Raw genomic sequence first — 23,241 nt, forward strand, 5'->3', positions numbered from 1 at the left:
TTTGATGTGGTGTTTTCAATGCTTTAGGTGAATTACAGTAATGGCACCTGATGTAGCCAGAACCGAGACTGAGGATGTTAATCTAATCTCTTGGATTAAAATGACGCCAGCAATGTGATCGTTACGTAGGCAACGAAGGTGTGGGTTCAGTTATTTTCCCCCGACAGCTTTTGTCCAGCTTATCGTGACCATTTCCTCCTCAATGTGTTTCCTGAGTCTCGTGTCATGCGTGTATTGACTGAGCTCCCATGCCTTTTTGTCATTTCTTTTAGGACTTGTGATGCAGTATTTTATTCAAATCCAGAAAGGCCATTAGTTAATTGTATTTTTCAGTACAGTTAATGTGTGAGCATAACATCTTTTATTTCTTGTAATCAGTAGTGATGGCAAGTGATTTGTCTGTCACAGCCTTAAATTTGTCAATAAAAACAAGGTGCAAACACGAAAATCAAACTTGCGCTGATCACAATAAGTGGTGATCATGAGAGCTGTAGTGAAAGCTATAATTAGCTTCTTGCTTTTCTGGATTTCAGTAGTAATTCCTTTTCAGTCAGTCTCCTGAATCATCCAGCAGTCTGTAGAATGGTTCACTCATTTTGACTGCAGTTTAGTATGTGTTAGCGGCTTTTGCTGTTGTGCATGTTTAATCTGAGTTTAATGAGCGTTTGGTTTTAAGAGCGTTGAAGGGTTGGGTCCCACTAGAATCACTGTCCTTCTCATTTCTGGGACAAAAGATGACAAACCAGCATCCATAACAGCTGGTTATTGAGATTAGTCTGTGTCCCATGGACATCATCACATGCCTTAACTGGCAGAGGTCTCCTGGTAATGCAGCATTTATGCTGTCAGTTCCTACATGTTCTGATTTGTTTGGGTGTTTGCTCTTAGTCATGTCTACATTCTAAACTAAGTTGGCACATTTTGTTTTTATCCTTATGTGTGTTTATGGTCTTTGTCTTCTAAGGTGACACACTGAAGTGTTCTAAGACTCTGTGTTAAATATAATTATCGAATATATTTATCTTTATTAAACACAAAGTGAGCCAGTTCCACTGCCAAACTGTGAGGTTTGTCAGCAAAAGGAAGCATGAAGTGCTCTTAAATCTGGTAGATGGGTATGCTGACTTTTTGCTTTTTTTAAAAAAAACATTGGACCCAACCTGCAGAAGAAATGACACTCCAAACTAGCCTGCCTTTTCAGCAATGACCTTTTGTCACTTGCCCTTCTTATGGAGGGTGTCAAGTCAGCAGTCTTCCCCATAATTGTGGTTAGGTGTGCTGAACTAGACAGAGATACACTGTACTTATACTGTCTGAATAGTCATTTACTCAAGCTTAAAAGTGAGGTGCTATTATTTTCATGAGCTAGATGACATACTGGTACAAGTAAAACAAAACAGGTTGAGATCTTCTTACATGTAATGAATATAAACTATATATATATATATATTTTACAATATTCTCTCTCTCTCTCTCTCTCTCTCTCTCTATATATATATATATATATATATATATATATATATATATATATATATATTACACCCACACACACATATACACACTGTGTGCACAATTATTAGGCAAGTGGGTATTTTGACCATATTATTCTTCTTAGGCATAAGGCTTAATGGATTTAGTGTGGCCTACGGGGGTCGACACCCTTATATCAGGGTGTGTATAATTAATAGGCAGCTTTTGTCTTTAGGCAAAATGGGCCAAAATAGAGATTTAACTGACTCTGAAACGTCTAAAATCACCAACAGTCTCTCAGAGGGATGCAGCACTCTTGAAATTGCTAAGATATTGGGGCGTGATCATAGAACCATCAAACGTTTTTTTGCAACCCATCATCTTCCAGTTCTGTCATATTCCAGAGCTGCAACCTACCTAGAAGTGCAAAATGTTCAGTGCTCAGAAACATGGCCAAGATATAGAAGACTGAAACCCGACCACCACTAAAAAAGCATCTAGACTGGTCCAGGAAATATCTGAAGACAGATGAAATGAGAGTGACTCTTGACGGACCAGATGGATGGGCTCGTGGCTGGATCAGTAACGGGTACAGAGCTCCTCTTCAAATCAGATGCCAGCAAGGTGGAGGCGGGGTACTGGTATGGGCTGGTATTATTAAAGATGGGCTCAAAATCAATTCCCAAGCCTACTGCCAGTTTTTAAAAGACACTTTCTTTAAGCAGTGGTACTGGAGGAAGTGAAGGAAAACAGTACACCTCTCTGAACAGTGTCTTTGAGGCTGTGGTTGCTGCTGCACAAAAAGCTGATCAAGAAACTGACAGACTCCATTAATGGAAGACTTATTGCTGTTATGCTGAAGGGTGGCTATATCAGTCACTGATATTTTTTTTATATGTCAGAAATGTTTATGGAAAAGATTTGAGTTGTTTGTTTATAATTCTAATTTCAACAGATGAAAAAAAAGTGAGATGGGAAAATGTGTGTTTTTCATTTAGCTGCGTAATAATTGTGCACAGTAATAGTTTCCCAATAATTGTACACACATAGATATTCTACTTAGAAGGCCATAATTGAGGTTTATTAACCGAGAGCACTGTAGTTGGTGATAATCCTCGAAAATAAGGCTTGCCTAAATATTTGTACACACACACAATATATATATATATCATTTACTAAACACAATGAATTAAAATCACTGAAACCTGAAAATCACTACAACATTCTTTGAACGGTTGAATTAAATCAGGTGTGAGAGTTCAGGGCTAATTCAGGACCAGAATTGATCACCCCTCCCCTCAAAAAAGTGACTGCATCATTTGAGCTAAAGACAAAAACAAAGCTCTGAATTTGTAAGGTGGTCCCCACCTTTACAGCACACACTTACTGATGTTTGTGGTTTTAAGCTTATCCAGAAACTTCTATTTTTTTTTCATTTTGAGAATTTCTATTTCTATTTCAATTCAATTTCTTTTTTTTTTTGCTGCTGCTGCTGCTGGTGGTGGTGGTTATGTGTACAGGAGCAGGGAAAATCCCCTGATACAGTGACGAAACTGCTGCTCATGGTAGCTTAGGGTGACATGGGCCATCTGTTGTCTGCTTTTGCTGCAACCCCACCTCCCTTAACGTTTATCCCAGTCTAAACTAATGCCCTCTAAATATTAGAGAGTAACTTTAGTGGAAAGATCCCAAATGTAGATGTACCTTCTTTTATATATTTATTTATCCATCACAGGGCAAAAGGTTTCATGTGGTTAAGCGTATATCTAAGTAATTGTACCTTACAGTACAAACATACTATAAAGCAATTAATGCAAAATATTTGCATTTACTATATTTAATTAATAGTGTTTTTTAGGTGTGTTACTGTATTTGAAAAAAAAAAGATTATAATGTCACTGGTGATCAGGCCTAATGCCTGTCAATTCTAATATATTTTAAAGACATTATTCCCCAAAAATCTAATTTGGGCAATTTCCCCCTAACACACAAATGACCATCGCATGTTTACTTCTTTTGCTTTGTGCCGTGGAGCTACGAGGCCTGAAAAACATTAAAAAAAAACAATGCCATTATTAACATATGTCAACATATGGACATTTCCTTCATGGACAGAAATCAGGGCAAGACTCAAGACTCATCTGTCCAAAGCACATTGTTCCAGTCCAGGTCTTGGTGTAGGTGTTCTCTGGCATGCTTTAGTCTCGCCCTGATGTTTTTTCACAGTAAGGATTTCTTCATTGCACAACTTTGCACTGTCTCTTTCTGATGGTGTTCTTTGCCATTAACTGTGGCTACGAGAGCTAACTGTGGGTCACATGATCACATTTTAGGATAGTAGGAGACTTCTTTACACATCTTAAGATCCACTGTTGGGCTGAACTTGCTAGGACAGCCTGACCAGGCCATGTCGGCAGTGTCACTTGTAAATATTTGGCGGACAGCGGAACGACTGATTCCTAAGTGTTCGGAGATCTCTTTAAACACCCTCTCTTCACATCTGCATCTACAACCTTCTTTCTCTTCTTTTCTGATGGCTTCAGAAAGCTGTCCATATGTTAAAGATCTGGCTGTCCACACAACAAAACTCTATAAACAGGGTTCATTTCCAACTGTGATTGCAGAAGCGGGTCAATATGCAGTCATGTATAGCAACACTTTATTTTTTTATGATTTATTTATTTTGTAATAATAATAATACTGTATTTATTTAGCTATTTTTCTCTGGTCTTTCTTTGTTCTCTTTCTTCTGTGTATTAGACCTGAACATTTCTTTAGGCTAAATGAAGATCACTGATTGGCTGTTGTAGAAGATCACTGATTGGTTGGCTGACTGTATTAGCTAGGTGCCACCCTCCCCCCACCGTCCAGTAGTGCCCTCTGCGGTCACGTGGTAAGCTGAGCCGAGCCGAGCCGAGCTGCGTTAGAGCCTCTGGAGCTGTTTATTGCTGTTAGTGCTGCATAACGGAGGAGAGGCGCAGCCCGGAGCAGAAGACGACGACGACGACGACGACAACGAAGTAGACGGAGGCGAATAAAGAGGAGAAAGAGAAGAGGAACAGCTCCCTGCGGCGTCTCCATTTCGTCCTAAACATTCATACATGCGATAGCTGCGCTCTCTGAGACGGAAAGATGATTTCGCCGTGGGACAGATGGTACACGACGAGCTGCTGCCTCTGCTGTCACGTCCGGACGGGCACCATTATCCTGGGCGTTTGGTACATGGTAAGTAAACGACGGGGTTTCCCACTATTCAGCAAACAAGCCATTCATCAGTCATTTATATTCTAAGCCAGATTTGGGGCAGCGTTGTATGAAGCCTCTGTTCACTGCCCTCTGATGGAGGTTTAGATTTCCACAACAACTGCTGCGGACAAAGCTGAAGCTGACCTTTTAATTCGAATTGTACGATCCGCATTAAACAGCAGCAGTTCCGTTCTGGCGCCTCGAGTTCGAAGCTACGGTTTAAGGTGGAGCGAAAAATTCGAATTCATACGAATTCAGTTTTGTGTGCAGACTGCAGTGAAGAGGCACAGGATGGAACTGCTCGATTCGAATTAAAAGAACCGACTCCAGCCTCGTCTGCTGTTCAGAAGCGTGGATTTGGAAATCGAGGCAAACCCAGTACACTTTAATGCGGTGTGTTCCTGCACGGCTAGTTCTGGTTGTGACCCCCTCGTTCAGGCTTAGTTTAGAAAGCTTACTTGTATTTAAAATGGCATCATAATCAAGTCAAATCCTTCACCTCCTACCTAAATCTGTGACTGGAGTGAGCTGGAGGGAACTTAAAAAAGGTGGAAATAATATTACATTAAATTTACATCAATAAAATCATTGTGTCTGAATAACACAATGACCTAAAAACTGCTGAGACCACCTTTGTGAAGCAAGCAGGCAGGCAGGCAGACAGGCAGGCAGGCAGGCACACACCCCAAAACACAGCACTGGATTTCAGACAGTGCTGCATTTTTAGATCAGGAGTCTTCATCACGTAAGGAGGTCTGGCAAAGGTCAGATAGTTCTGACCGGTTTGGTTGGTTTGGCCGAAGCTGGTGGAGCTGTCCAACATTTCAGCTTCTTCTGTAGAGAGCAAAGCAGACTGGCCAGCTTAATCCAGTTCATTCACAGCATCCCCTTCTGTGTTCTTTCAGAAGGAGGTGGTCACTTATTTTCAGTCATTAGGGCTCATAGCACGGAAAGGGACATTTCTTCACTTTCTTTGGAGTTTGATGTAGTATGAGACCGTTGTTTCTTAATGTTTTACAATCTACAAACCCCCTAGTCTGTGCTGTTCATATGTGGACACAAAGCTGAATTCATTTATATTTATGTCAAGAAAAACACATCATTTACACCTTTGCATGTGTATATTATATTATATCATGTATATTATTATATATGTTTCACCAGTATTTTCTAAGTATTAACAATGCATAAAAGATATTGTGTATCATGCTAACATGATATCATCATATTGCACACCCCTTTATACATAACTAACCTTGTATCTCCATTTTTTCTGAATCTGGCAGTTGTTTTTTACATTCTGTCAAATGATTGGACCAGTGGAAATGCTCCAAAATTACAGAGTAAAATCTTTGTACAGTGACTTTCATTAAAGGTTAAGAGGATTTTTTTTCCTTTTCATGTAAAGTTGCTATTTTGGAGATACAAGGTTTAAGGCTTTACCTATATCTGTAGCAGTTTAACTTCACCCATTCATTTTAAGGTTATAAGGAGTGTTTCAGTCCACATTGCCCTTTAAGGGGCAGTGTTAGCGTAGTGGATAGAACACTGTGTTATTGATGACAGGGTTGTGGGTTTGATACCGAGGTTCGCCATGCTGCCCAGGCTCTCTCTGATCCGCGCCCATGAAGGCTGCTCACCACTGTGGGGGTGTATCACTGTGTGTGTGTGTGGGCCAAATTCCATCTGTGTCCAACACAAATGGTGAATGTGGTGGTCTTTGACTTTGTCTCTTTTTGAACAACAGACAATACACAGCAGCCAATCAAAATTGCTTATATGAGTCTAAAAGGCACAATAACAAAACCTGGGGATGAAGAAAAGCTGGAAATTAATGTCAAAATATTTTTGGCACAAATGTTATAGAATATACACGCTGCATCTGTGAACTCCTCAAATCTACCTTTTTTATATGGTTTTATGATATTTATGCTATGTCTTCATGTTTGAGTGAGCGGGGACAGAAAGCAGATGGGTAAAAGAAGATTGATGATAGTAGGTTTAAACTTTCACATATGAGGGTTTGTGTCACCATCAGTATCAGACTCTGGGACACCAATGACGTTTTATTCATATGTAGGTCACCTTTAATTTTTGTAATTATTTTGATATTTAGATTCTGCAGATTAACCAGACTTCCTGATTCCCCTTTTCCCCATGCAGCTCATCAATGCAGTGGTTCTCCTAATCCTGCTGTCTGCTCTAAATGACCCAGTCCAGTACCACTACCACCTCACTAGTGCTGAACTTGGCACAGATTTGGACGTCATGGACGATGCAAGTAAGTTCAAACTTATCAAACCTAAACATCAAAATCTAATGCTGCTGTCTCACTTTTTTTTGACTGAGCTGTAATAGAGGTTAGTGCTACAAATCGTACATTTCTTTGCTGTAATACCAAAACCTTGTATCTCCAAAATAGTAAGTTTACAAGAGAAGGAAAACACCTTTTTAACTTTTAAGATTTTACTTCATGTCACTTTGGAGCATTTCTTTTGGTTCGTTCATCAAATGTGACACTATGTAGAGTCTACACAGGGAGGCGAATATAGCATTAGAAGCAAGTCTTGCCCACGCCTCTTAATGGTGTAGCGTGGTGTGCTCTTCTCCATAGTCTGCCAAAGGAAGGTGGTGGTGTTACCCGCTAGGCTACACCAACCACTTCATACATCTTGGTAAAATTACAAAGATCCAGCTGAGCTTAGTGAGCTCAGTGAGTTCAAGGTCTAGTGCCGACGTATATTAAATTAGTGATATAATGTAAAGTTCGATCATTTTTTGATAAATTTAATTTACTTTTGTGCCTAGTAATGTTTGTCATATTTCCAAAAAAAAAAACAAAAAAAAACAAATCCTGAATAATAAAGGGAAGTAGCTTTCCAACAACCATTGGTACATACAGTCCTTATAAAAAGTGTCCATCCTTCGAATGTTTCCCTCTTTTTTATTGCTTTTAGAAATGCAATCATGGTCAGTATAATAAAAAATGGCAATTAAGTAAAATATATAATGTAAAAAAAAGGGCCGGCATAAATATTCACCCTTTAAAGTGACTGACCTAATTCAACAGAGGTCCAGGCAATTGGTGCTAGTAGTCTCACAATTAGTGAAATGGAGGTCACCTGAGCGCAGTGAATGTGTCGTAGCTTACAGACACCTGTCTGGAAAGTCCAGTCACTGGTTAATCAGTATTCTTGGCTACACCATGAAGATAAAAGAACCTGAACACCCTCTGGAGTTCAGTTAAAGAAATGGAAGGAATATGGCACATGTGTACATCTGCCACAAACAAAGAGACCATGCAAGAAGGAGAGTAGTGAGGGAGCCCACCAAGACACCTATAACTACTGTAGTAGTTGCAGGGTATTCAATATTCAGTTCTGAATTTAGATTATTTATCAGTTATTATTGAGTGGATGTGTGAAAGATGAAATAATATATTTAAGAAAATAAACCCCTAAATGATGTATAACAATAAAGTAGCTGCAGCTTTAAGGACAGGTGTTTATCACTGTTTGAGATGATCAATTATTTTAGTTTGTTATATAAGCAATTTCAAATACTTTTATGATAAAAAGAAGAAGAAAGTATGTCTTCTACACTGTAAAAATGCGACATGCATAGATGTGTTTTGATATTCTTAAGTGCATAATTAATAAAATATATTAAGTTGCCACAGTTATTACAACAAGTAAGTAACCCGAAAGACTAAAGTGTGTTAATGAAATACCTCAAACAGCCATAACATTAATGCCAAATCTGACCATTTGAGGCATGTGCTCCACAAGACCTCTGAAGGCATCCTGTGGTATCTGGCACAAAGACATTAGCAGCAATTCCATTACGTCCTAGACGTTTAGGTGGAGATCTCCATTGATGGCATTAATGAGCCTTAGGTGCACATGACCCTTTGTTGGACCACTTTTGGTATGCATACCAGAAAGAAACCCACAAGACCTTCTTTGACTCAGTTGTCTAGCCATTCGCAATTTGACCTTGACAGATTTACGTCTCCTGTCAGTGGTGCTAATGCCAATTAGCTAGAGTGACATTTCCCTAAAGCACAGCAGTTTGGGCTGTAGTTGAGTTGGCCAGAGTGCAGTGGGCAGACGCAGGATCAGATGGTTAGGAGGATCTGATCGCAGAGGCGTATCTTTAAAGATATATTTCACACAGCTTCAGTCAGCACTTGTTGTTTTTAAATGTTTTACATAAATCAGTTTGTAAAAAACTGAATTCTTCTTCACCACCTTTTGAATTAATGTTTGGTTTAATTTAGGGTTGACCCGAGCTGTGTAAGTACAAGATAGATAGATAGAGATAATGCTGTAATTTTGTGCCAAGATTTACCTGATGGCGTCAGGCTTCATGATGCTCGCTCATAATCCTAAATGAAGGGTATTTCAGTAATCCTTGTAATCCCTGGTTGTGTCAGGCGGTAGTTTCAGATGTGAAAATTGTGTAGATTAGGAGAAAACGCAGCACTTTAGGCGAAAATTCATCCGCAGGCTGAAGTGCTCTTGGTGTTTTAATAGGTGTGGCCATATAAATCACTCATTTTAGCTGAAGATAAGTGTTACAGGCAAAGTTTTGGCAGTGTGTACTTTTAGTTCTGTATTTAAAGCTGTGTTTCTTGTTTTTCTGTGCATTTACATATCGCTGCTGTCCAATGAAAACCATGTATCTCCATTTTTGTCTACATGGTCTGAACTCTGTAGCTGCTCTGTACCCTGTGTGAATAATTCTAGATGAAATACTTCTTGTATAATACTGCTCCTGTAAAGTCACCATAATGGAGTGACGAAATGTAGATTTGTGCTCTTAACTGGAGTTTGTGAAGATTGTTTTTAAGTAAATCAAAAGACAGAGAGATGAACAGAAAGACTCCCTCATCACAGAACAAAGAGTGCTTTGTTGAGAGTAGGGGATTCTGTTAATTCTGTCAGTAAACCTCCTTCAGGTTCTAGTAAAGTTGTGCAACAACATGGTTACAGTTTTTTATTCAAATGATTGAAATCTACCACAATGTCAAACCAGTATTGTAAATCAGATTGAAACCCTATCTACACCTATAATATATAAATAATAATAATAATAATAATAATAAAAACATAAAACAAGCTTGAAAACAGCTGTCTTTGTTAAAGAGGGTTATTGGTTGCTCTTCATAGTTTTCTGTGGGAACTGAATCTGAATTTTGATTCTAATGTCTGTAACTATTCCCTTCACAGACATGTGCATTGCTGCAGCAATTTCCCTACTGATGATTCTGATCTGTGGGATGGCAACCTACGGTGCTTATAAGGTATTGCTACAATTGTTAAGATGGATAAAAATTAATAATAATAACCTAGTGACAGCAAAATATATTTTTACAGCTGTATATCTGCATGCAATACTGCAGATACGTATTTACATCACCACATTTCTGTAATTGAAAAGCAGCACAATCACCACTGGGCTCTAATCACAGCAAATCATGCTGCTTTAGCCTCAGTGTTTTCTCAGTTTGTCTTATGTGAACAAGGATCCTTTAAAGCCATTGAAAGGAAATCAGTGTATGTTGAAGCAAATATTTATTTTTTACATTTGTGTAGAAACAAAATTCTGTCAATCAAAATGAGGTAGTAGTTTGCATTGTTCTGTACATTTAGTCAGGTGCACAAACATCTGGTGTGGTGCTCGTGGGCATTACAGATTTATCGATGAAAGGCTACGTTCAAATTGCCAGGCTGACTTTTCCAGAGCTGTGTGGATATGTCAAATCTGATCTTTTCAAATCAGATTTGAGTCACCTATATATGTGGTCCTAGATTGGATACATATCTAGTTTGTGGGCATGCAACATGAATGTGAACGGTCAGATTAGATTTCATGCTTTTTGTTTTGCCATTTTTATGATTTTTTCACTGTTTTGTTTTGGCTGTATGCATGTGCTTAGTGCTGTCGTCATCAGCCAGCACCGGCAGAACGGCAAAATAATAAAAGACTGGAACAGCTATGACAACAGTCAGTGGAAGGACAATGAAATTTGCTTGATATTTGGGGAAAAGTGACTTGAAGGAGCATACCAAAATTGAATCGTAGGTGATTGAAGCGACGTCTGTAAACTTAAAGATGTCCGCATGCGTGTTTCTTCAGGGACAGATTCATTCACATTACAGACAGATGCAAGTCACTTCCATTCATTAATGTGAATTGTTTAGCCAAATCCGATCTGAGCAAACAATCGGAAGCCAAAATGTTTTTTTCTGTTACTTTGTTGACTTTTTTTGGAGGGGGGGGGGCAGTTTTTCAACAGTTGGACCAGCCATCTAATTCATTAGAGTACACTTGCTGGTACAGCCAAATTGTGTCACAGATGAAAAAATCATACTATTGAATAGATGCTAAATTGAAAGTAATAGAAAATAATAGTTTGCTCTCTTCTACTCTCAAAATTAGTCATGTTCTGAACTAATGGCTTGTTAAGTGGTCATAATTTACCTTCTCTTATACATTGAGGGTACATGCATGCCCTTTCCTGTTATCCTTTCTGGTATGTTTTATATTTAACATACACTTTATGTTTTTGTGTTCTTCATTTTAACATTGGAGCATGTCTGTGTTAAAACCTGCTGGCTTTATTGGACTAGCTGTTATGTGAAATGTAATCCTAGCTGTGTTAAAACTACTCTGTAATTGTAATCATTGTGTTTTCCTTCACAGCAACATGCTGCTTGGATCATTCCATTTTTCTGCTACCAAATCTTTGATTTTGCCCTTAACACCCTGGTAGCAATAAGTGTTGTGGTTTACCCGAACACTATTCAGGACTACCTTCAGCAATTGGTAAGCTGAGTTATGATATTTAATTAGATTATTATATGTCTGCAAGGACTTCTGTGTTTCAGAGATTATAGACCCTGTTTACACCAGGTCTCTTTAGTTGCATCAGGATTATATCTGGATAAAAGTGTAAGTGTAAACACACCCAAGACGCATTTATAACACCACTTCAGAATGAGGGCTGATGTGAGCCACGTTATAACTGTGTAAACACATCCCTCAGTCCAAAATGTGTTCACCAACCAAAACCCCACCCAGTACAACCGTAACACCTCCTCATTCAGTACATTGCTTGGCACGTGATCAGTGTCTTTGAAAAAGATAATCATGACGGACGACGGCATATAAACTCATGCACAATGGCATATAAACGTGTACATTTCAAGACAGCAGCCATCTTTAGTACAGCACAGGCTGAACGAATAAACAACTAGTTACCGTGTTACAAGCAGATTTGCATATTCCATCCCGCACCGCAATTAGATTTCAGTCTGACTAACTGGAGATGCATTTGACTACCTAGTGTAAATGCATGTGGTAAAATCTTGATCTGGATACAATCCAGATACTAGTCACATGAAGTGACCAGGTGTAAACAGGGTCATAGACTGTCTCTGAAAGTTTTTGTCTTTATATTTTCACAGCCAGGGACCTTTCCATACAAAGAGGACTTGATGTCCACAAACAACATGTGCCTAGTTTTTGCAGTTCTGCTCTTTATCGGCTGCATCCTGGCCTTTAAGGTAACTACAAGCTTACATTAATAAGTAGATAAGAAGTAGTAGTAGTAGTATAAGTAGTATAATAAGAATAATAATAGTAACTATTATTTATAATAAGCACATTCAATAAAAGAGTCAAAATGTTCATGTTGTTCCCCCCCTCACTAGGCTTACCTGATTGCCTGTGTGTGGAACTGCTACAGATACGTTAGCGGAAGAGGCACCACAGAGGTCTTGGTTTATGTCACCACAAATGATACCACAGTAAGTCAAGCAAACTCTACTATGTCAAAAAATGGATCTTTTGTAATTTTTCTAAAATCAACACGATGTGAAAATTATACATACTAGTGTACTTGGATCACTAGGATCATTATTCTATACTCATTAATTAATAACCTGCCAAGGCCTCCTAACTTCTAGCTAGTGATCATGATTGACTATGGCTGGTAGCTTCTCTGAAGAAGGGTTTCTTTGTTGATTTGTTAAAAGAAAGCAGTTCATTGAAAGCCCAGTATTGCCTTGACATTTATGTTCATGATTAATGTTTGTCAGTTTAGAGTACTACACTTTAATAAAATGGTCATACATCTTCTGACACATCGAATGATGATAGTTACCATCCCCTCATGTTCACAGTGGTGATTAGTCAGGGATTGAGTGGAAAGTAATAACGAGGGTACTGTGCTGTGTCTGCCCAAGCCTAATCCCCTACAATGTCTGCCACAAGTAATCCAAGCTCCTGTCTCACTGCTTCTGCCTCATCGTAGCCTCTGGACAATGCCATGTTATATTTGTTTATTTTTACATTAGCTCTGTAAGTAACTGGATTGTCAGTATTGGTTAAATAGATTAAAGTTGTGCTTTGGACCAGTGTTCAGCTGCTTTGGGAAAAAAACAACATTGAAAAAACAGGGCTTTCTCGCTCTTCAGCTCCAACCCGTTACATAACTGGCCATGCTTGTCCGGTTCATTTGAAATCCTCTCATTGATGCAGTCGGACCCTTCTTCCAAGGTTAGAATAGCATCCCCTTCGAGCATATTCTGGGCGCATTTGAAATTAGCCCTTGTTTCATAATGCAGTTAAGGCTTATCTTTCTGATTCTGTTGCTGGTCAAGGGCAAAGAGCAGCCACATGATGCCCTGCAGTTACAGGCAAACACTGAGCTCTATGATGAAGGTAAAGGAAGCAGGAAAAAAAAACCTTCATTGTAGCTCTGAGTGATATCATCTACACCAGTACAGTACAGTGTTATTTTTAGTGATATTGAAAGATAACCAAACTGAACTGCAATATTTAATTTACTGGGTGCTTCAGATATTTTCAAAAGGAAAGGAATACACATGTGTGCTGATGTATTAGCGCTGTAATTTTCCCACTCTACTAATACTACTTATTAAGAATTAAAAGAAAGTAAAATGTATTTTTAGCACCGTTGTAAATTGTATTCTATTAAATAATTTTCTTTAGCTTTGAAACTGTAAAATTCACACATGATAAGCACAACTATCTGTGACTCACTTTCATGCACCATGTTTCTTTGGTCTTAAGTCATGTTTGTTCACAAATAATTTTGTGAGTTCTTGGGTTTTAAGATACAGGACACATTCTGAGAATGTGAAGAGGTTTTGTTTTTGGCTTTATTTGTTGTAGTGTAGGAGCCTTTATAAGGATGAAGGATGCAATGATAAACATTATGCCATTATGTAAGGGGTCTTTTACATTTTCCTCACTGGTTAGGATTTTATAAATCTTGTAATGTGAGCCAACCATGCCAAAAAACACACCCAGGGCTGGCCAGGCTTGTTGAGCTGGATGACCTGTTTAGCCCCTGACCAGCATAGAGAATGTTTTTGTTTGATTTTGATGGTTTAGTTAGTCTACTAGCATTACCAACTTGACCTGGCTAGTCAGCTAGTATGACCAAGCTGGTTGTCCTCCATGACCAACATGATCAAGCTGGTTGTCCTCCATGACCTGCATGACCAAGCTGGTTGACCACCATGACAAAGTTGGTTGATCACAATGACAAACATGATCAAGCTGGTTGTCCACCATGACTTGCATGACCATACCGTTCGATAACCATAACCAAGCTGTTCAAGCTGTTTGACAACTTTGACCAGTGCAATCAAGCTGGTTGACCTGCATTGCCAAGCTAGGTTGTATCTGTATGAACAACATGACCATGCTGGTTCACCAGCATGATTAGCCTAGCTTATGGGCGTAGGGTATGTTTTCCACTGGATGCCCAGCTTTTCAGTCAGCTTGGTTCTCAAAGACCAAGATCAGTTACCACCAAAGCTTGTCCCGAGCTTGATGAAGGAAAAAACCAAAGTTTTCTGGCATATAGTAGCAACAGTCCGGAATCATGAGTTAAACTTTTGATGGGTTCACGTTTTTTTCCAACCCTAAATACCCTCTAAGAGCAACTTGTCCGATGCTAACATTCTATCTTGTGTCGTTTCTTTAGGTACTGCTTCCGTCCTATGAGGAGGTTGTCGCCATTCCACCGAAAGAGCCGCCCCCTCAGTATGTTTCAGCATGAGACATTTTCCTCTCTCTCCGACTCCCCCGCTCGCCTCCCCAACCCCCTCCAAAGAAAGGATTTCTCTATCACTATTGCCTATTGCCCTCTACTTCTTACTATGTGGCGCTTTTCTTTTCTTCTGTGCTCCCTGAAGGCAGTAGTGTGACTTTGACATGTCCTTTCCTCTCCAAGGCACAGCTGTTCTGGCAGCCCAAGTGCTGTGCGTCAGCTCCAATTTGATTTGCACTTCCCGTGATTATGCACAGCACTGACCTCCCCTTTTTTTAAAACTGTGAACTTCTCAGTACTGCTGTTGTCTACTGAAATACCTGAAAAATGCACCACGTGCAATAAACATGAGGGTTATGTAAGAGCACTTTTCAGATGGCAGTTTGAAGCCCAGGATCTTGCTGAATGTAGTGACCAGGGTATTTTTGTCTAACCTTCTTTGTATTAATACTGAACTGTAAGAAAACCCAGAGACCCAAGTTGTGGTTGAAACGTACATAGATCAATCCTGAATAAAGTCCTCTAACAAAATCAGGTCTTTTATACCAACAGTATGCCAGATTTAATGGAGCCTAGCAGTTTCCAGTCTTTTGGTAAGGTTGTACATTGAATAATAATATTATGGTGAATTCAGACAATGCAAGGAGTCGAAAGGCCACATGCTTTAGTTTCAAGGTTAATGCACAGAGATATACTGTGTATACAAGTGCAGTTTAATTGGTGATAATGACTTGGGATCTGTATGTAATGATTTTCACAATATGTTCATTATTCTTCATGCATAGTTCCCCCCTCTTTGTTGTGGTCTAATCTGAATTGAGAGTATATGAATAAAAACAGCCACAGATGAGACGGATATGAAGATGAACTGAACCTTAAAGCTGACACTTGCTATTTTATTCATTACTACTTTGTTACCATTCGTTCTTTGGCTGCATGCTGCATTATTTTTGCACATAATTCATGATGTTCGTTCTATACTAGGTCAGTCACTGTAATGATTGAATAGTGGATTGTAGCTCAGTACCATAGTATAGCTAGAACGTAGCCTTTTAGCGTGCTCTGTTAACCTGACTATGAGTAAAATGAAATCTCTGGGTGTCTTCCCCAGCTTCATTCTGCTTCTTAGGTTATTTAATCATTTGTAATGTTTTATATTAAAAGAGCTATGCAAAACTATGTTAAAGCACCCTGATGCTGTATTTCTACACAAAGCTCAGTATCTTTCAATGCTTTTGTTACTGTACTTATATTGTAAAGTCTGATATAGTGGAATTGAATATTTTACTCGAATACTCAATTTGCAAGACTACAAAACCTCAAAGAACAGGATGTTTGTCCTCTTTTTCCATTCAGTTGAGTTTTCATCCTATTTTTTTATTAAGACACCCAACTAAACATGATGAACTGCCAACAATACACTAATAACTAATACTGCACCACACACTACCACACATACAAATAACGAAAGAAAACTTGCTATTGTAATTTTTGTATTGGACTTTTACTTAAGAGAATTTAAGAGGACTTGTTTTTCTGGGCAAGCTGAGAGACACATAACCCTCACTGAAAGTGAAAGAAGCATGTGGACTGAGGTGGTAGTAGTAATATTACCGGATAATAACATGGATAATAATTTGGTTTATGCAGTTCTCGTGAGTGTTATCCTGCCCGCTTTTCCAAAGTTACATACTGCAGTTAGCAGCATGCTGAGCTCTAAGTTACAGTGGGTCATCAATATGATTTTGAAGCTGTTAGTTTAAGGTAAAGACATTTCATCTGTACAATTTCCTTCCCCAACCAAAAACAGCCATTCATACATTAGGAGAGCAACGGGTAATAAATGGCTAAAAGAAGCCTCCAAACATGTTTGGACCTCCCGAATAAGTTGAAGCAGTGTGAGAGTCTGTTCATGCCAGAGAAAGGTACAAAAGAGCTTTGTGTTGAAATATAGTAAAATACTGCTTTAAGTACTTTCTACCATGCATCAACAAGTTACAGTAGCCAGCTACTTGCTGTTTGTTCCTATGAAACACGTAGAGGGGTAGATTTAGATCATTCTGTTTTATAACTGCAACCTTTCAGAATCCAAGATTATAGCCTGTTCCGGCAAATCGTTTGAAATTTGTAAGGGTATAATGAGTTGACTTAGGGGGGAAAAAATCATGTCACATTGTACTTCCAAAATGTACAATTTATTACTGATTTTTATTGTTGGTCTTTAATGTCGTCTGTAATCGAGGTTGTTCAAACAGACTTGTGATATTCCATTGGCTGTAATATTTGTACTGAACCTGTATCAACAGTAACAGATTGACACACTGTAATGTGTTTAATGTAGAGTGAATGAAACTTGCTGAAACCTCCAACAGGTCTTATGAGTAAAGAGAATGGGTGTGTGTCCTGTCCCGTTACGTATTCTGTTGTTGGGTCTGCACTTGTTTATGTCTCATTTTTAAACCATAAAGTATTCTGATGGTGTTTAATCATCCTGGCTGTGGAGGTTGTCTTTCCTCTTCGTGAGAGAGATCTAGATTGTGCATAGCTGAAATCCCATCAGATCCTGTCTGGGATGACTAAGTGGAGGCCTGTAAATCTGTCTCTGCCCTAAACAAAGTCACGTGCCTGTCTGCTATCACCCCCACCCCCTCCCCATCTCTTGCCCAGTTTCCAGAAAGGGAGTGGATCATAGTGGATTTGTAGAGATGGCTCCAAAAGCGAGGGATGGCATTACCTTTGCCTTACCAGAACAGACATGCTCACCTACTTTCCCCCGCCCGCATGTGCGCAACTGGGTCAGTTTTAGTCAGGCATGGGTCAGAGCAGTCATTCTGTCGTGTAAAGAAGACATGAAACAAACTCAGCAAGACACTCTGCAGTCCCTCCAGTGACCCATTTCATGGCTCAGCACTCTAAGGCTATTACTAAACACTCCACTTGTTCACTTCATAAACATGCTGCTTTTGACCGCCTACTAGCTCCTCATTACGCATTCGTCCTCATTTTATGGCAAGCCCGCTGCACGTGCCCAGCTGATTGAGATACTTTGACCTGTGAGAGCATTTAAGATTTAAGACTTAGTAAACGTGCAGTTTTGGCTGATCAAACTGGGGCAATCACTTAAGACAGAGATTTCAGCACAAAATCCCTGAAAATTAAATCACATCAACTTGTAGTAGCTGCACCCTTTCAAAGCTTCAGCTCCACTTTCCCTTTTCAAATGCTGCTGGATCACAGACATTCAGGCTGCAACACTCCTGAATATGGGCTGAAAATGTACTGTACTTAAGTTTACTGTATATATATAATTTAAGAGCTGGTACAGTGGTATACAAAGATTGAGGCACTGTGAATAGTTAACGAAGTAAAAGATGACCCAAATTTCCAAATGGTGTAAAGTTAAAGATGACACCATTCTTTTTATATTTTAAGAACGGTAACCTTCTATTTCCATTACAGTTTAAAAAAAACAATTAAAGAAAAATGATCCAAAGCAAGGGTTTGGGCACCCTGCGTGCTTAGAAACACCACCATTGGTTTATAACCAGTTTAATTAGAATAAGACAATTCTTGTTTAGGGGATTTTCACCCAATTCTTCAGTGCAAAAAAAAAGTTCTGTGAGATTCTTGGGGTGTCGTACATGCTCTGCTCTTTTGAGGCCTATCCGCTAAAAGTTAATGATGCGAGGGATTGAGGTAGTTTGTTGTGGATTTGGAAGTGTTTATAGGATCCTTGTTGGTATTTCATGAAATAAAATTTCCTCTACCAGAGAGATGTTCCCTCTGCAAAACAAGCCCAAAACATGGACAATCCACCCTCCATGCTGAACAGTTAGAGAGGTGTTCTTTCCATTCAATTCTGTTTTTCTCTAAACATCTCTAAACTTTGCTCATTACAGCCAAACTGTTCTATTATAACTTCATCTTGCCTCAGGACTTTTTAGATGGTCATATTTGTGCAGGTGTTGCTGCACAGTAGAATAGTGCACCAACACCCCAAATGTGTGAGTGTTAAATCTTGGTGAAGGTCTTTTTTGCAGTACAATGGGGTTTTCTTGGTCTTCTATACCTTAACATGACCACCATTTCTGTGGTGATTTCTGAATTACATTATGAACTGAGGAAATGGCTCCTTGAATATGTTAACCGGGGTGCCTAAATACCACAGCACATGTATATAATGTAGGTTGTTATATCCAAAAACAATGAACTTGCATGAACTGGGGAGTGAATGGAAGGTTTTCCTGTTCCATTTTTATGGCAAGTGAACAGTTAATGCATTACATTGAAAAAGAAGTGATGGAAAAAGTGTCCCATGATATGAACCCTTTAAGTAAGTGCAAGTGAAGAGTTATTTTTAGTATCATACCAAGAACACACTGCAAGAACATACCGCCTGTCTACTGCAGGTGCAAGTCCTTAATGTATCACATTAGCTTTATCCACCTACAATACAGCCATATAAAAATGTATTCACACAGTCATGACAGAAAATTTTCTCTCAATGTATCAGTGCTTATCCAAGGTGTTGAGTACTGGAAATAACCCTGCTTAGAGGGATTATTGTGAACCTTGGATGCCACTTTCACACAGCTTGACAAGCACTGGCTGACTGTGCTTTATCTTTACATATGCAACTAAGCAAAAGGGAATCAAATGCACTGTGTTCTAAAGCTTTCAGAGCGTGCCCTTCCCGGTAGCTCCTCTACACTCAAAAGAGGGCACAGGAAGAGCGTGTTCCTGAGGGCACAGTGCTTATGCCAGCTGCACTGGCTCTCTTCAGATTTCACATTGGTCAGCAGAGCCTGTGGGAACCAGCAGTGTTTACTATCAGACGCCGCATGAGAATCCATATAGAGTATGTAAAAATCACTGCCAACTATAAAATCACTTTAGGACTTTTATGTTCGGTGGCTGCATCTGCTGTCATTCCACTTCATTGCAAGACTGGGATTAAAAAAAGGATTCATTTTCACAGTGGGAAGCAATATCAACATCATAAATATCAGGCTGTTCAGATTCCAATTTCACAAATACTGTAAAAAATGCAAAGGAAAACCCGGGCTTGCACACGCAGAGCTGATTTCAGATCTTAGCGCCCTGTGATGCAAGAACAAACTTAAACCTGTAAATCCCTTAATGCGCCTGGTGTAAGGTTTACAGAGTGTCCTTACACTGTTACTGTCACCGCCCCAAGATACCCATCATGGCCACTGTTATGACACAGATTTAAAAAAGGTTACGAAACAGATACGCCTCATTGGTAGTTGCGTAATTTTAATTTTAAGTCTTAATTCAGTTATTTCTGATGCTGTGGTCTGATTCCTCACATTTTAAATGGTACAGGACAGTCTCATATTTAATGTGGGTATTTAAAGACTTTGCATATCACTCATATTATATATATATTAAATATGGCACCTAGAACAAGAAATACTTGCATTAAGAAAAACCCAGTATTACAGTGCAGTAATACTATCATGCTTCTCTTTGGTACATTCATAGGCACCAGACTTTATGTTTTTAATGCTGTTCTGAGTCAAAAACATGCATATAATTTTAATAACATGCAAGAAATGTATATATTCATATTAATCTCTCAGATGCATCATCTAATCGTCATCTAATTCTCCGCTGGCCACAATTTAACACTAAATAAAAAACTAAACATTAAGTTAGAATGATTGACAGAGCTTGAAACTTGCTCTTTTATGAATATCATAACTTCATTAAACCCTTATGCATTAATGAAATCTGCTCCAGATTCACACCACCTACACCACCTTATCATACACTAAAGACACTAAAAGAAAACATTACTTTTATACCAGTTGACCAAGCAATTTTCTTTGAAGTTTACATTTTTTAGACTGGAAACTGATTACATGCGTCTTATTTAAAGTGAACATATTCTAACAATCCCAGGGAAAAGTCCAGGGTTTCACGGCAGCGCTTGTTTCTACAGGCTCCACTTTGTTCAGTGTGCGGATTAATCAGTAAACACGACGCTCTAAGTCCCGCCTTCTCGACGATACGATTGGTCTATATGTGCCTGAATCTAGTGAACCTATTGGTCAAACTGCTTCACACCACAACCGACTGAACACAGCCTAAAAACGCCTAAACGCAAACGTAAATAAACACAAATCAGTTACAGAGAGAAAATGCTGTGGTTTGGTCTTGGTGACACATGTGGACCAAATATTCTGAAAGATCCAAAGTCACTGACTGTCAAATCAGCGACACACAATTATTGCCAATCAGGAGAATCAAAAGTTAACAGTGCCCAGTAGAATGTTTTTTTTTTTTTTTATGCAATTGACGAAGTATTTTTATTTGGTCATATACATGAATATATATATATATATATATATATATATATATATATATATATATATATATATATATATATTAATTAACAAAGTCAAATTGTTTTCAAGGTATTTACAGTGGGCCAAAAAGTATTTAGTCAGTCAGGATTTATTTATTTGTATTTTTATTTTATTTTAAGAATTTATTTATGTAAATTATGGTGGAAAATATGTATTTAGTCACCCACAAACAAGCAAGATTTCTGGCTCTCACAGACCTGTAACGTCTTCTTTAAGAAGCTCTTCTGTCCTCCACTCATTAATTGTATTAATGGCACTTGTTTGACCTAGTTATCTGTATAAAAGACACCTGTCCACAGCCTCAAACAGTCAGTCTCCAAACTTAACCATGGCCAAGACAAAAGGGCTGTCGAAGGACACCAGGAAGAAAATTGTAGACCTGCACCAGTCTAGGAAGAGTGAATCTTCAATAGGCAAGGAGGCTGGTGTGAATAAATCAACTGTGGGAGCAACTGTAAGAAAATGGAAGACATACAAGACCACTGATAACCTCCCTCGCAAGATCTCATCCCGTGGGGTCAAAATGATCATGAGAAGGTGAACAAAAATCACAGAACTACACGGAGGGACCTGATGAATGACCTGCAGAGAGCTGGGACCAAAGTAACAAAGGCTACCATCAGTAACACACTACGCCGAGAGGGGCGCAAATCCTGCAGTGCCAGGTGTGTCCCCCCTGCTTAAACCAGTACATGTCCAGGCCCATCTGAAGTTTGCCAGAGAGCATATGGACGATCCAGAAGGGGATTGGGAGAATGTCATGTGGTCAGATGAAACCAAAATAGAACTTTTTGGTAAAAACTAAATTTGTTTTTCTGCAAAGGGGACAGAACGACTAATCTGTGTTAAGGGAGGAATGAACAGGACCATGTATCGTGAGATTTTAAGCCAAAACCTCCTTCCAATAGTGAAAGCATTGAAGATGGAACATGGCTGGGTCTTCCAGCATGACAATGATCCCAAACACACCACTCAGGCAACAAAGGAGTGACTCCGTAAAAAGCATTTCAAAGTCCTGGAGTGGCCAGTCTCCAGACCTCAACCCCATAGAAAATTTGTGGAGGGAGTTAAAAGTCTGTGTTGCCCAGCAACAGCACCAAAACATCACTGCTCTAGAAGAGATCTGTATGGAGGAATGGGCCAAAATACCAGCTACAGTGTGTGCAAACCTGGTGAAGACTTACAGGAAACATTGGACCTCTGTCATTGCCAACAAAGGTTATTTTACACAGTATTAAGTTGAACTTTTGTTATTGACCAAATACTTATTTTCCACCATAATTTACAAATCAATTATTTAAAAATCCTACATTGTGATTTCCTAGATTGGTTCTCATTTTGTCTCTCATAGTTAAAGTGTACCGATGAGGAAAATTACAGACCTCCCTCATCTTTCTAAGTAGGAGAACTTGCACAAACAGTGGCTGACTAAATACATTTTGGCCCCACTGTATACATGTTCCCCAGGCCTACTTGAAGCTCTTGGCCACATTATCTTAACCACAATAATGGTGGTTTATAACCGCCACTCCAACAACACATCAGCTTAGCTACAAGACCAATAAGTAAATCATGCAATAATTCCACAAGGTTATTTTTCTTCTAAAAATGACCCAACAGGCCACAGGACCCTGAACACCCAAGCACAAGGCCCACATGGTCATGCTGATCTGGACCTCACTTAAACTCTTGGCAAGTATGGCTCAATTGTTGGGAGAATCTAAACCAAGGGTGGGCAATTTTGAGTCCCCATTTTTTTCTTTTACAGACATGAAACAAAATATGAATGTGTGTTTATCCAGCCACTGTACTGTGGCCTTACAGTACTTACAATATTTCATGCATTGAATTAAACAATTCAAAAACTAAATCTGGTGACTGATTGCAGTTCTGTGTTTGATTAGGCACACTGCAGTTGTGGAAGTATGAGACCAAAGTGAGACTGGTTGAAGCACCTCCCCATTAGAAGAAAATTAACATTAGAACCGCAACACTTCATTTACACAGCCCAGGCAGGATAGAAATGAAAGTAAAACACAAACA

The 23,241-nt window shown here is 39.0% G+C and overlaps 1 protein-coding gene across 1 annotated transcript; it reads left to right on the forward strand.

Moving 5' to 3' along the window:
• Positions 1 to 4,361: 4,361 nt before the first annotated feature.
• On the forward strand, positions 4,362 to 17,295 carry laptm4b (lysosomal protein transmembrane 4 beta). Its single transcript, XM_072674794.1, has 7 exons — positions 4,362 to 4,695; positions 6,880 to 6,997; positions 9,948 to 10,021; positions 11,425 to 11,547; positions 12,189 to 12,287; positions 12,435 to 12,530; positions 14,741 to 17,295. Exons 1-7 carry the CDS (start codon positions 4,603 to 4,605, stop codon positions 14,813 to 14,815), a joined length of 678 nt encoding a protein of 225 aa, XP_072530895.1. The 5' UTR covers positions 4,362 to 4,602; the 3' UTR covers positions 14,816 to 17,295.
• The last annotated feature ends 5,946 nt before the right edge of the window (positions 17,296 to 23,241 follow it).

The sequence above is a fragment of the Salminus brasiliensis genome, chromosome 3 (genome assembly GCF_030463535.1).
Source record: "Salminus brasiliensis chromosome 3, fSalBra1.hap2, whole genome shotgun sequence".
In the NCBI taxonomy this organism is placed as follows: domain Eukaryota; kingdom Metazoa; phylum Chordata; class Actinopteri; order Characiformes; family Bryconidae; genus Salminus; species Salminus brasiliensis.